Genomic DNA, 14,494 nt, shown 5'->3' on the forward strand with positions numbered 1-14,494 from the left:
TTGTCTCCATTTTACAGATGAGGAAACTGGTCCCAGAAAGGAGACCATGGCTTGTCCTGTATCACCCTGTAAGTGGCAGGCCTAGGACTCGAGTTTTGATCTCTGTGCCCCGGAGAAGAGAAATGGCACCGGAGGCAGTGGAAGGGTGAAAGAGGCAGGACAGGAGTGGGGGGCGAGATTTGAATGAGTCTCAGGGGAGACCTATGTGTGTGGGGCCGGCAGTTGGCTCAGTGTCCCTGATCCCTCACCCCAGCGCTGTGGAGCCCGACACCCAACAGGTGCTCAATTGTTAGCTAACGGTTGGCAGAAGTTAGCAGCGGAGAGGAGTTGTTCAGAAGGAAGAGGAGTGGGCAGAGAAAAGGGATGGAGAAAGAAACCAAACAAATCGGAGGAAAATGGTATCAAGAGGTGAATGAGAGGAAAGCTGGCCAGGAGGGCTGAGGACCGCTCTCCTCCCACCATGGGTGGGGAAACAGTCATGGCCCAAGATGCTGCGCACCCTTTGCCCCATTGCTCCACAGGCCTCGGCCACAAGACGAGAGGGTCAGTGTGCCATCCGGCCTAGGGCTTCCATTCCCCTCCGGCACCGCAGCTCTGTACAGCCTTGGGCTCAAAGGGCCGCGCTGACTCCCACAGGGAGGGGTAGTGATTGTTTGCAAGGTGTTTGTCAGGCCAGATCGCGCTGCTGACTTACTTCCTCAGCCCTTGACCCCTGGCCAGGTGCGTCTCCTCGCCCTAGCCTCCCTCTCCACCTCCTTTTGCTCTCCCTGGCCCCCACCCTCCGCCGGCTCCAGCTTCCAGTTAATGAAATGTGGCGAGCGGCCGCACAGACAGCTGTCAGACCCCTCATTTCTCCGCCGGGATATTGGATCCGCGCTGGGAAACCGACAGGTGAGCAGAGGAGGGGTTTGCGGGGGGGCCGAAGGAGGGGCGTCAGCTGGCGAGAGCCGGGAGCCCAGGAGGCAGCGCCAAGCTCGAAGCCTCGAGGGCAAGGCTAAGCGGGTCGGCCCTAGGATGCTCTTTCTGTTGGTGGCACCTAGCTCTTTCCTCTTCTCCAACAAGCAGGAGACGTAACGAGCCCCATATCCAGCGCGCCCAGAACCGGGTCGACCCGGGACGCCTGGTCCTGCGCCCTAGGCGGGCCCGGCTCCCGTGTGCGCCGCGCGCAGCGCCTCTGAGCCGGCAGCCGCGGCCCGGTGCTTCCTCCCACCTCCTTCCATCCTTTCCTTCTTGCTCCCCCTCCTTTCCGCGCTCCCTCCCCGGCGGCCGCGGCCTTTATTAGGGATTCCGCGGCTGTCGGTCCCGCCATCCATCCTGTCCGCCGGCAATTAGGCGGCCAGACAAAGAGCAGCTTCGGATGGATGAGGGTCCCGGCGGATCGGAAATGTGAAGGGTCAGCGCTGCCGCCCGCGGCGCACCCCGCTCCCCCCTCCGCATAATCACCGGCCGCCCGTCACTCAGCCGGCCGCCCGGGGAGCTCCGGGGCCCGGGCTGGGGAGAGGGCGGGGGTGGGACTGCAGCCTAGGCGCCTAGGGCTAGGAGAGAGCGGACCAGCAACAGGGACGCCTCCTGCGGGAAAACTGAGGACTGCGGGAGGCCGGAGGCACCTGCAGGAGAGAGAGAGAGAGAGAGAGAGAGAGAGAGAGAGAGAGAGAGAGAGAGAGCGAGCGAGCAGGATATGGCCCCCGGCGTGACCTGAAGGCGGACTGGAGGACCGCTGCCTTGGGGGCTTCCAGTGCGGAAGCGGGGATCTAGCTGCAGAAGAGGGTGGTGGCCCAGGCGCCCCCTGCTGGGAGACTGGGGGACGAAGTCCTAACGGCCTCTGGTCTATACAGGTGGAACTGCGCCCAAGAGGAGCTTTCCTAGGGAAACTGAGGGTCTGTAACCTGGTGCGCCTCCTATTGGAATAGAGTGATACTGTGCTTCTATTCCCCGATCTCTCACGCAAAATCCAACCCATCCACATGAAATCCAGAAAAGCTCCAAGGCTGGGAGAACCCGCACGGAGCCAAGAGGAAGTTCAAGGAGTCCGGGTTTTACTGCGGATTCTTTGGCTCTAGCTCCCAGCTGACAAATCAACATCTCAATCTGACAATTAGTGGTCGAGGTGGGGGGAGAGGGGCTCTCGTCGCCTGGGCCGCTTAGCCCTCACAGCGGGCGGCAGAGAGGTGGGCGGTGGCTGGCAGTGATGAACGACTCCGGGGGGGCCCGGGGCCCGGAGCGCGCATTCATTACTCGACTGACAGGCGGACGGCGGGCCGGCGAGCAGCTAGTGGACGTGCGGGGAAAGAGGCCAGTGGCAGGAGGGAGAGTAAGGGAGGCGTTTAATAGCCCCACCGCTGGGTCAGCTCCCGGTTCTTTGCCTCTATCTTGGTACTTGACTTCTTGAGCTCTGGCTCACAGCTGTTGGAGCTGGCTCTGGTTGTAGAATTTGGCGGCCGGGGGGCCGGGACCTAAGCCCTCTCTTTGGGTTAGGCGATTTAAGGTCTAATATCAATAGAGTGTGTGGACAGGCCTTAAGACTGGGCGCTTCAGCTTGACCTGGGAGGCATTGTGCATGTCTGTGCACACAGAGATGGCGTGCGTGACAGGGATGGATGAGTGTGGATCACACGTGTAAGTCAGTGACAGCGTGGGTCAGCGTTAGGAATGTGTCGACCTGATTTTGTCAGTGGTGGTGTGTGTTGTCTGAGGATCAGCTGCAGCCTCTTCCTTCATGCCTGTGCTCCCCCCCCCCCCCCACTACTTGCTGTCAGCTCTCTCTCTCTCCAGTTCTGTAGGAAATGGCAGTGTGCACAGTGACAGCTGAGGTATGCTGCTGGGGGTGGGGGGGATAGATGTTAACTGTGAGGATGCTGGTCTGGACAACTGCTCCTTTCCACCATTTCCACCCAAAATGTCACCTGTTCCCCAAGCTTTCTGAAAGTAGTGGATGCTTTTTGCAAAGCTTGGAGACCCATTTGCTGAGTCCTGGGGAAGGAAGTGGTCACTACTAGAGTTTTCTATAGTCCACACTCCTACATATACACAATCTTCATCACATACAGGATGTGCTCTCCAGCCCATCTGGGTCCCCAGGTGGTCAGAGAGGAGAAGGTGGGTCTCAGGCACAGGTCAGATCATCAGACCTCCAAGAGAGCCCATCTCTTTGGGGCCTGGGCTAGTGGCCCTTGGGACCCTTACCTTTTGGACCTTAGGTCCAGTTACTAGTTGATACCTTGGGAGAGTAATGCTAATTATAGTCTGATTCCTTACCCCAATAACTCTCTTTCTTCACCTGGCTTTGTCCTCCCCCACTCTCAAACACACTAAAAGGTCAACCCGAACTTTCTTCCCAGCCCTGAATCTCCTAGGTCTATAGCGCAGAGTTGGGGGTGACTCTGGATCTCTGGTTGCCTGCTTTGTTTGCTGGCTCTCAGCCACCTTCCCTTCGCCTTGCTCTTCCTCATAGCCAGGGTGTCTCTTGGAGCCTTTATATCTTTGTCTCTGTACCTCTCCTTGCGCCCATGTTTAGGGAATCTCCTCCAAATTTGTCTTCCTACATTTTGGGTTATGTCTTTGTTCCTCTAGGTGTTCTCTCTTTGGGAATACGCCAGTGCAAGTTGAGGTCCATGGGAATGGGAAAGAGAGCAGGGCTTCCTTCCTGCCCCCATCTAGAGGCGACTGAAACCCAAGGATGGCCACACAGTGTCAGGGCCTGGCCACGACCAGGTCGCTTCTCATTCAGGGCACAAGCACCTGGTCGATGCCCCGCGGTCCCCCCGCCCCGCCGCCCTCTTCCAGCCCCTCCCCCGCCCCCTCCGCCCGCCTGGAAAAGGCAAATTTGACATTTTTAAATCCCGAGCCTTAGAGGGATCGATGCGGCCCGGGGGCCCCGCCCGGGGTCGATATTCCTGATTGGGAAGCGGCCGCTGCGCGGAGTCCGCGTGTAAATCACCCGGACTGGGGGAGGGGGCACGGGCGCCAACCGCGTCCCCAGCAAGCGGAGCCAGGCGGGGTCCCGGCCCGGGCCGACCCTAGGGCAATGGAATGAGGAGACCCACTGGCCTCAGAGACCGGGAGACAAGCCCGCCCAGGGGCTCTCCCCCCTCCCGGCCCAGCTCTGCCAACTCTGCGGGCCGGCTCCGTCTCGCTTCAGCGGCCGCCACCCTCCGTTGCCCCTGGAGCCGCCGGGGAGGCCGGTGTCGGAGCCAGCCATGCGGCGGCTCCTCTCAGGCCGCTCCCGCGGGGCCTGGGCTTTGGCGGCGGCTGTCACGAAGCCGACATGCCGGGCGGGCCGGCAGGGGCGGGTGGCGGGGGAGAGGAGTGGGGGGAGGAAGGCTGGGGCGGCTCTGGCTCACAGTGGGCGCGCAACAGATGTTTGCGCTATTGAGGGACAAGGTGGTGTGGGGCACCCGGCGGCGCGGAGCCTGGGGCTGGAGGGCGCGCGTGGGGCAAGGGGTGGCCTAGACTTATGGGGAGTGGGAGTCTGGCCACCCAGCGGGGGTGAGAAGAGCTCTGGGGACGGCTGAGCTGAGATAGACCCCCTCCCGCTATGACCAGGGTATAAAGAACAAAACAGAATGGATAAGCAGGGAAGTTTGGGCCCCACCTGCAACGGCCTCCGCGGCCCCTACCCTCCAATCCTCACAGTTCTCTTTTGGAGAAACTGAGGCAGCCGAGGCTGAGAAGGGCCAGGAAGGTTAAAAGCGGGATCAGCAACGAGGCTGGGACGCCAACCAGACTTCCCGCGTGGGTCCCCGGATTCACCCGCCCGCCCCGGTCCTTTCGTGGGTAAATACTCCGCCACGTCCCCCACCGCAGTTGAGACCCTCCCCTCCCGCTTCAGCTTGTCAGATCCCCCCACTCCCCACCCCCCGCCAGTTTATAGAACAACAATTTGGGGAAAACAATCCGGGCCGAGTGACGGCCCCGTAATTGTGACAAAGTGAGTGCGGGCGGCTGGAGAGAGCGCTAGGGCGGGAGCGCGGCGGGGCGAGGCGGAGGCAGGGGCGCCTCCTGCCCGCCCCGCCGCCCTCTCGTTCTCATTCCGGTCACCTCCCATCCTCTCCTTGACTCTTCTCCAATTCTTCTCCCGGCCCCTCGCGCCTCCCTTCGCTTGTTCCTCCATCGCTCTTCCCTTTCCTCTCGGTAACGGCTCCTCTCCCGCCCCCACCCCCGACCGCCCCTCCCTCGATGTGCTTTTTCTCCGCTCACTTCTCCCTCTCTTCTCCGCCCCCCACTCGTTTCTCCATCTTTTCCGCGCACTCCTGTCGCCCTTGGGCCCCTGGCTCCCACCGCACAATCCGCTCTCTCCCCGCCCAGCCCTCGCTTCCTGAGCTGGAACCCTGAGCACCCTCCCCGACCGCCACTCTCTGGGAGGTCAGCTCAGCCCAGCAGCGCTGGGTTCCTCCGGCCTCAGAGCAGGCTGCGCGCGGCCAGGCGGCCAGCCCCTTCCCTCTGCGTTCCGCCGCTGCTTCCCCCACCCCGCTTCCAGCGCCGGGAGCGAGTTTGTTTGTCCAGCGGCGGCCGCCGCCGCCCGAGCTGTTTGCCGAGCTTAGCGCGCCGCCTCTCAGTGCGGGCCCAATTAAGTCTCATTCATTATTCAGCGCCCTGTCCGCCCCCGCCCCCAGCTGGCAGCTCCCGCGTCGCTTTGGGGCGTCGCTTTGGGGCCCCTCCCAGCCCTGGCCCCTCGGTGAGCCTTAAGGCGCCTTAGGAGAGCCATGTTCCCTCCCCAGGCCGGGATAAAGGCTGAGGGGCTGGCAGTGTGGGGGCCACCAGACCCACCCCACCCCCAGGTCAAGACTGGGGACTTTGGAGAGCCAAGCCTTTCCTCTACAGAGGAGGAAACAGGCCCAAGAAACTACGTGACTTGGCCAAGGTCACGTAGCAGAGCCGGGATGGGAGCCCAGGGCATTGAAGCGAAGGCATCTTGCATCCCAGCTCTTTCCCAGCGTCGAGGTGGGAGGAAGGCAGACGACTCTGGTGCTGCGGCTTCGCTCTCGCTCTGCTCTCTGGGTGGGACGCATATCCCTTTTTGCTAGTGTTTCTGCCTCTCGCCCATAGCCTTCAGGATACAGCAGGCTCGGGCTCCCACTAGGTCTGGAGGCCCCTCAGGTTCAGGCTCAGGTCTAGACGTAATTCCCCTGACTAGCAGGCCTGGGGGCGGGGCAAATGAGGCAAACTCGGGCTGGGGGTCCTCTCTGCAGTCAGTCCGTGGGTGAGTCGGCCTTAGAGGAATTGGAAGTGGAGCCATCCAAGGCCGTCTTGAAAAACAACGGAGTAGGAAGAGCGTGCACCCTGAGAGGGACAAGTCACCCCCTCATTTGTAGGGATGGAAAGGGGCGATCAAAGGCCTATTTTTGCGTTTATAGCGAGCCACTCGGGGCTGCTTTGCCCCGGCAACTGGACAAGGTGAGTCTGGAGACCCGCCCGGCCCCGCCCTTCCGTGAGCGGCAGCGCCACCTGGCGACGGTGGTGCAGCGGTGCAAGCGCGCTCGGTCTGGAGTGGGGCGCTGCGCCAGCCTGGGTAGGCTGGATTCGCCCTGAGAGCCTCACACCGGGTTTACCCGACAGGGCGGGCGAGAGGAGCCGAGGCTGAAAGGTGATCCCAAGGGGACCGGGTGTGTGTGTGTGTGGGGGGGGGGGTGCTTAGGGAGGGGCCTGACCCGGACGGCCCCACTTCCGTGACACAGCAAACACAGAAAGACAAAGTCCATTTGGATGGAAGTGAGAGCGGAGTGACAGGGGCCATTTTGACTCTGTAGCCAAAGGAAATGACTGGTCTGACGGGGTCTGGGAGCCGGGGTACCCAGGTACGGCAGTCCACCCTGGGACTAGCGAGTAACTGGCTTGTGGTCTTGAGGCCTACTAGGGGGGAGATGCTGGCAGGCACACGTTGGCATCTGGCTTGGTATTCTGGGGGTTCAACCGGCCTCTTTGGAGAGACTCCAAGTCTGCCCTGGAAGGAGGCGGTTGAACTATGGAGTGCCAGGGTTTAGGTCAAAACGTTAGTTTAACAGAACTGTTTAAGTGAAGGGACTTGAGGACCTCTTTCAAATTTGACTTGTGGGAAGATTTCGTGGCCTGGAGAGATGGGAAGGCTGGAGAGGAACCGTGGCCATGTGTCTGAGGGCGGCCATAGTGCGAATCTGAGGAGGGCTAGGGATGCCAGGGGACTTTCAAAATGTGTGGGAACTTTAGAAGGGTATTCTGTTCACTCCTGTTCACTCCATTCTCCCATGAATCATTCCGGGAACCAGTGGTCTGAAATTTAAGCTTCTGCTTTTCTGTCCATGTGCTGAGTTCTAAACCAACTGAAAGCATTTAAAACATTTTTCTCCCTTAAATTTGGAGTTGGCTGTGCTTATAAAAAACAGAAATGAAGGGCGCCTGGGTGGTTCAGTGGGTTAAGCCACCGATTTCGGCTCAGGTCATGGTCTGGTGATTTGTGGGTTGGAGCCCCGCATCCGGCTTTGTGCTGACAGCTCAGAGCCTGGAGCCTGCTTTGGATTCTGTGTCTCCCTCCCTCTCTGTCCCTCCCCTGCTTGTGTGCTCTCTGTCTCTCTCTTTCTCTCTCAAAAATAAACTTAAAAAACAAACAGAAATGAGGAGCCAGACCAAAGGGTATGGGAGAACCCGCATTTCAGGGACACTCAGGAAGATCTGCGCTTATTATTGGAAGGAGAAATGGTTACTCTTAGGGGCCTGGATATAGTCTTATGACTGCTTTTTTCATCTCCTAGGGTCTGGGACCATGACAGCCATGTTTCTCACAGATGACCCCAGATTTCTGCACTCTGGGCAGTATGTCAGGTGCCACTGGACTTGATCTGACACCCTTTACCTAAAGGATGGCCAAAGGGCTCTTGGTGACCTATGCCCTTTGGGCTGTAGGAGGCCCTGCTGGGCTCCACCACCTGTACCTGGGGAGGGACACTCATGCACTGCTCTGGATGCTTACCCTGGGGGGTGGCGGGCTGGGCTGGCTCTGGGAATTCTGGAAGCTCCCGAGCTTTGTAGCTCAGGCCAACAGACCCCAGAGGCAGAGGCAGAGCTCAGTAGGGAGGACACCCCCTCTCAGTTTCATTCGCTTTGTTGCCCAAGTGATAGTGGGCATCTATTTTGGCCTGGTGGCTCTCATTAGCCTTTCTTTCATGGCCAACTTCTATATTGTGGGCCTCCCACTGGCAGTTGGCTTAGGGGTCTTGCTTGTGGCTGCTGTTGGCAACCAGACCTCAGACTTTAAGAATACACTAGGGGCAGCATTTCTTATTTCCCCTATCTTCTACGGCCGCCCCGTAGCCATCCTTCCCATCAGCTTGGCTGCCAGCATCACAGCCCAGAAGCATCGCCGCTATAAGACTTCAGTTGGGTCAGAAACACTCAGTGTCCGGCTCTACCGTCTGGGCTTGGCTTACCTTGCTTTCACAGGCCCACTAGCCTATAGCACCTTCTGCAACACAGCAGCCACCCTTAGCTATGTGGCAGAGACCCTTGGCTCCTTTTTGAGTTGGTTCAGCTTCTTCCCCCTCCTTGGCCGCATCACAGAGTCTGTCTTCCTTCTGCCTTACCGGATCTGGAGGCTGCTGGTGGGGGATCCTGGTTTCAGCAACAACTCCTTCCGTGAGTGGGAGAAGCTCTATGAGTTTGTTAACAGTTTTCAGGATGAGAAGCGTCAGCTGGCTTACCAGGTAAGTCTTTGTTCCCTCTCATTCCTGTCTGGGACAGCTCTGAGAGTTAGGCTAAGCCTTACTGGAACTGATGCCCCGTATATGGGAGTATATGTTTTCATGTCTGCTGGGTTGGGCCCTAGAAGGGTGTCCGGCTTTCTTTGGGCTTCTGTGTGCAATGGGTGAAGGTACAGGGTCACTAACAGTGAGTGGGAAAAGATAGGTATATATTGTTTACTTTTTATTGAGGTGTAACATATATAAAGTAACATATAACATATATGGTGCCTCGGTGGCTCAGTCAATTAAGCATCTGACTCTTGATAGTGACTCAGGTCGTGATCTCACAGTGGTGAGATCAAGCCCTGTGTTGGGCCATATGCTGATGACGCATTTTATGTATACATCTATGTAACCACCACTCAAACCAAGGTATAGAATATATCCAGCACCAAGAAGTTTCCCTTGTGTCCCTTCTCGCTCTAGACTCCTTTCCTTGGAAGAATCTCTATTCTGACTTCTATTACCGTAGATTAGTTTTGTCCATTCTTGAACTTCATACAAATGGAATCATTCGGTATATACTTTTATGTCTGACTTTTTTCCTTTTTATTTATTTTTTATTTGTTATTATTTTTTTAACATTTATTTATTTTTGAGACAGAGAGAGACAGAGCATGAACGGGGGAGGGTCAGAGAGAGAGGGAGACACAGAATCCGAAGCAGGCTCCAGGCTCTGAGCTGTCAGCACAGAGCCCGACGCGGGGCTCGAACTCACGGACTGCGAGATCATGACCTGAACTGAAGTCGGATGCTCAACCGACTGAGCCACCCAGGCGCCCCTGACTTTTTTCCTTTTTAAATTAACTTATTTTTATTTTATTTTTTTAAAGTAGGCTCCACACCTAGCGTGGACTTGAACTCACAACCCTGAGATCAAGAGTCACATGCCTGAGACAGCCAGGCACCCCATGTCTGATTTCTTTCATTCAACATTATGTTCGTGAGATTTATTCATACTGTTGCATGCACTATGAATAAGTACTGTAACATTTATAAATTGTTTCCATTGTTGTGTAGTATCCCATTGTATAAATATACTACACGGTATCTATCCATTCCTATTGTTAATGAACATTTAGGTTAGTTCCAATTTGGGGCCATTCTAAATAAAGCTGCTGTGAACATTCTTGTACATGTCTTTGGTGGACGTATATGCTTATTTCTCTTTCAAGGAAGCGATCTTGTGAGGATGGCGAAGTCCCAGGTTAGAAAACGGGCAGCTGTGGTTCAAAGCAAAGCTTGGTTCTTGCCATCAGATCCAGAGCTAGCCCATGTTTCAAAAGGCTGGAATTCTAGGGGCACCTGGGTGGCTCAGTCGGTTGAGCGTCTGACTCTTGGTTTCGGCTCAGGTAGTGGTCTCGCTGTTTCATGGGTTCAAGCCCTGCATTGGGCTCTGTGCTGATGACATGGAGTCACCTTGGGGTTCTCTCTCTCCCTCGCTCTCTGCCCCTCCTCCACTTGCACTGTCTCTGTCTCTCTCAAAATAAATAAATAAACTCAAAAAAAAAAAAAAAAGAAAAAAGGCTGGAATTCTAATCTGAGGTTCTGGGCCTTTCTCTCAGGCAAGTAAAAGCTGACTCCAGAGATAGCACAGCCTGATTTAGCAAGGAAGTGGGGAGAGACCCAGGTTCTCTGAAACGTGTGGAATTCTAATTTTCACCTTCTGTTTCCCTAAGGTTTTGAGTGTCTCAGAGGGGGCAACAAATGAAGAAATACATCGAAGATACCGGGAGCTAGTGAAGATCTGGCACCCTGATCACAACCGACACCAGACAGAGGAGGCTCAGAGGCACTTCCTGGAGATCCAGGCTGCATATGAAGCCCTGAGTCAGCCCAGAAAGCCCAAGGGATCCTGGAGGTGAGAAGAAATTGCCCCTTGAGGGTGGACTCTTCCTGGCAGAGCTGAGCAGCTTGTCCCAACCCAGCTTTGCCCGCACAGGTCATCCCAACAGCAATGAAGAACTGGTCTGTTTGCAGTGGAGATGAGAAAACCTTAAAGGAGTGAGAAAGCTATTGTAGTGGAATAACGTTTCTGTTTTGAATTTCTCAATTGTCAGTTATTGTATTCCTGATAAGTTCTTCCTAAAACTAGATAGTGAAATTAAAGGCATGTTATAAAACCAATAAGATATCTTTTAGAGAATATACAACCTTGCCCACCCTGGTACATTGATGAGCGATGGAAGAAGATTGTTTAACAATTTCTTTTCTCTTTCTCTCGTTTTCTTTCTTTCTTTCTTTCTTTCTTTCTTTCTTTCTTTCTTTCTTTCATATGCAAAGTACTGAGTTAGGAGATTGAAGGAAAAATATGAAGGTTCTCATATTTCACAAGCTGTCCTGTGGCAATAGGGATTTGATTTGATCTATTCTGTAGATTACCAATGGGTAAGAGAGGGGTTAAATGAGAAAAATTGCAGAAAAATATCTTAATTCTATTTATAGGAGAGCTTTCCACTTTTCCTAAGAAGGAACAAGCTGCCGTGGAGTGGGGGTAGTACCGCTATCGCAAACTTTTCTGCTTGGTGAAGTATTGTAAAGAGCCCTGAGATTTTGCTTGGGTGGTTGGACTGGCTGAATTCTCAGGTCTCCCCCTGACCCTGAACTACATACTCTGCTGCCTAGGAGCTTACAGTCTGGTGGGGGATATAACATACACAGATATCCAAGTTCACCTCCTTCAGCGTTTTGATCTAAGTGTCATAAGAATTATAAGTGGAGTACACTGGAACATTGGAGAAGGGGCAGATGACATTGTTTGATGGGGACTCATGGGAAAATTTATGATTTTATATTTCATGTGCCTTTATGAGGGCTTTGGGGAAACCGAGGGAACCAGTGCTTGAGTATCTCAACAGGGTCTTATTTAATTTCCATGTAACTAGCCAAGTGTGGAAGAAACGTCTAGGACGGATAGGAAGACTGGAGAACCAGAACATGATGTTAAACTTATATACTTTTACTCCAGTTTTCTTGCTCTTCTTTTGTGTTTGTGTGATCCCTCGAACTTTTTTTCGGGAAATTAACTCTGAGTGATATCTATCTATCTATCTATCTATCTATACACATACACACACACACACACACACACATATATTTTAAGGTAGAATTATTATTATTTTGGCTAATACTCTTTGCAGATTAAAATAAAATCTGGTCTCATCTGATCAACTGAGAGGAATGAAATTTGTAGATGTGTTTTTCTTTGTATTCATATATAACAAAACTTGAACAGTTTTTGCTAATGAATTTTTTAAAGTTTATTTTGAGAGAGAGAGAGAGAGCATGAGCAGGGGGAGGGGCAGAGAAAGAGGGAGAGAGAGAGAGAGAGAGAGAGAGAGAGACAGAGAGAGAGAGAGAATTCCAAGCAGGCTCCATGCTATCAGCACGGGGTCCAGCGCAGGGCTCGATCTCATGAACCCTCCAGATCATGACCTGAGCTGAAATCAAAAGGCAGATGCTCAACCAACTGAGCCACCCAGGTGCTCCTACCAGTGAATTTATATACCATGATTTCAAGGCCAAATTAACTTTTACACCGGTGTAAAGTTGCCAAAAATCGATATGTTTCTTTCGAAAAATACTTAGAATCTGTGAAATCATCACATGGAATTTTAATGAGGTATTTTCATAGACCATTGATTAGTCACTTATTAACATGATATCTAGTACTACTTCTGCACAATGTAAATATATTAAAAATAGTCTATTAGGGAAAAGGAACAAAAGAGTGATTAGGGGCTTTACTTAATTTGGAAAATATTTTACTATTCTCAAATTTTGTTATGAGCTTTTGTTACAAAACTATGGCTACACTTTAATTTATGAAAATAGGAACTATTGGGGCACCTGGGTGGCTTAGTCGGTTAAGCATCCAACATTGGCTTAGGTCACGATCCCACAGTTCGTGAGTTCAAGCCCCACATCGGGCTCTCTGCTGTCAGCACAGAGCCCGCTTCAGATCCTGTCTCCCTTTCCCTGCCCTGCCCCCACTCACACTTTCTCTGTCTCTCAAAAATAAATTAAAAAAAAAAAAAAAAGAACTATTCAGGAGCAGTTTCTATTGTTTCAACATGAGCAATGCTACAATAAATATCTTTAAATGTGTGTTACTGGTGCTTTTTGTTTTTTTGAGGCTGGATTCCAATAAGTGATAATATAAGGTCAAACAGAATGTATACTTAAAATTTTCATTGATACTGTATCAGGTTACTTCTGGAAAATATTCTGGTAATTTGTACTTCCTCCAGCAGTGTAAGGAAGTGGCCCTTTCCTTGGAATTGGAATGGACTGTTATCACTCTTTTAAATTTTTGCCAAGATGATGGGTGAGGAATAGTATCTGATGACTTTAATGTGCCTTTCCCTGACTCATAGTAAAGGTCAGCATCTTTTCAAATTTTGTTGGGTACTTGCATGTCCTCTTTAGTGAAAGCCTGAACATAAGTATTTTCTGCTTTTAGAAAAATATTATCTCCAAAAAAATAAATTATCTCCTACCTGTCTTTGTGAAATCTATTTTGTTGGTATCCTCGCTTGTAAGGAACCTTAACTCTTTGTCGTATGTGTCGTACATATTTTCCCCCAGTCTATGGCTTGTCTTTCAACTTTAAGCGTGAGTTTTAGAATCAGAAGGATTAGGATTAGGATTTTAACGTGGTTCCATGATTTTCTAGCTGTGTGATCCTAGGTTTCTTTAGTCTCTGAGAGCCTTAGTTTCCCCTAAAATTGAGATAATAGTATGTACTCTTAAAGGGTTGCTGGGATAAGGAAACTAGCATATGTAGAGTGAGCAAATATAACTTTAATATAACCCTTTCCCCCTTTCAGCCATGTAAGGAAACAAGGCTTGGGTGTCTAGGGGAGTTAATTGGTGTGGAATGAAGGTTCTACGTGTAAGGCTGAATTTTCCTAGAGTGTATTAGTGTATTTTCTATTAAAAAAATTCCTTTTGGTTTCTTGCAAATCACCGTAATGCTTACAAATAAGGATTAGAAAGTAGTAAATGGGAATGATGGATTGTGTTGTGGTGGTAGAGTATAAATGGTCCCTTTTCCTCACCTCCTCTTTCCTAGACTCTCTCTCTCTTGTTTTATAATTAAGAAAAATTCCAGGGGTACCTGGTTGGCTCAGTCAGTTAAGTGTCTGACTCTTGATTTTTGGCTCAGGTCATGATCGCATGGTTCATAGGATCAAGCCCCATGTCAGGCTCTGCACGGACAGCAAGGAGCCTGCTTGGGATTCTCTCTCCCTCCCTCTCTCCCTGCCCTTCCTTGGTCACACTCTCAGTCTCTCTGTCTGTCTGTCTCTTTCTCAAAATAAATAAATCAACTTAAAAGGAAAAATTCCAGCCTTTTTTTTTAGCTGTTCATGGGGAACCGGGGAAGTGGTTTGGATTTGGCTGTTCTTAGGCTGTAGTTTTAAAAAGGGTCAGAGCTCATCTGGGCCAGTTGGGATAGCAGAAGTCCTCAGAATGAGACAACTCTGAGGGTAAGATGAATCTTATGGGAAGGAGTTCACTGCTTGTAAGATGGCCCTTTTCACTTGCAGATTGTCTTTGCAGAACTCTCTTGTCACCCTTTGGCAGATTCATTTCAATTAGGGAGGCTATTATTCCCTGACATCTGGAGTCTCAGTCCTTCTACGCAGGACAGAGAGGTAGTTCTACTTTCTGAGATGCTATGGCATGGTGATCTGCCGTCCACCTCTTAGTCACATTGGTTACGTTAGTGTGGATTAGTTTAAAACTTTGCACAGGAGAAATTTTTGTAGGTGTGGGCTGAG

General features: G+C 52.2%; 1 protein-coding gene across 1 annotated transcript; it reads left to right on the forward strand.

Annotated features, from left to right (window-relative positions):
• The first annotated feature begins 6,685 nt into the window (after nucleotides 1–6,685).
• On the forward strand, nucleotides 6,686–11,892 carry DNAJC22 (DnaJ heat shock protein family (Hsp40) member C22). Its single transcript, XM_043563793.1, has 3 exons — nucleotides 6,686–6,794; nucleotides 7,725–8,672; nucleotides 10,391–11,892. Exons 2-3 carry the CDS (start codon nucleotides 7,833–7,835, stop codon nucleotides 10,574–10,576), a joined length of 1,026 nt encoding a protein of 341 aa, XP_043419728.1. The 5' UTR covers nucleotides 6,686–6,794; nucleotides 7,725–7,832; the 3' UTR covers nucleotides 10,577–11,892.
• Nucleotides 11,893–14,494: the final 2,602 nt, after the last annotated feature.

The sequence above is a fragment of the Prionailurus bengalensis genome, chromosome B4 (assembly GCF_016509475.1).
Source record: "Prionailurus bengalensis isolate Pbe53 chromosome B4, Fcat_Pben_1.1_paternal_pri, whole genome shotgun sequence".
Lineage (NCBI taxonomy): Eukaryota > Metazoa > Chordata > Mammalia > Carnivora > Felidae > Prionailurus > Prionailurus bengalensis.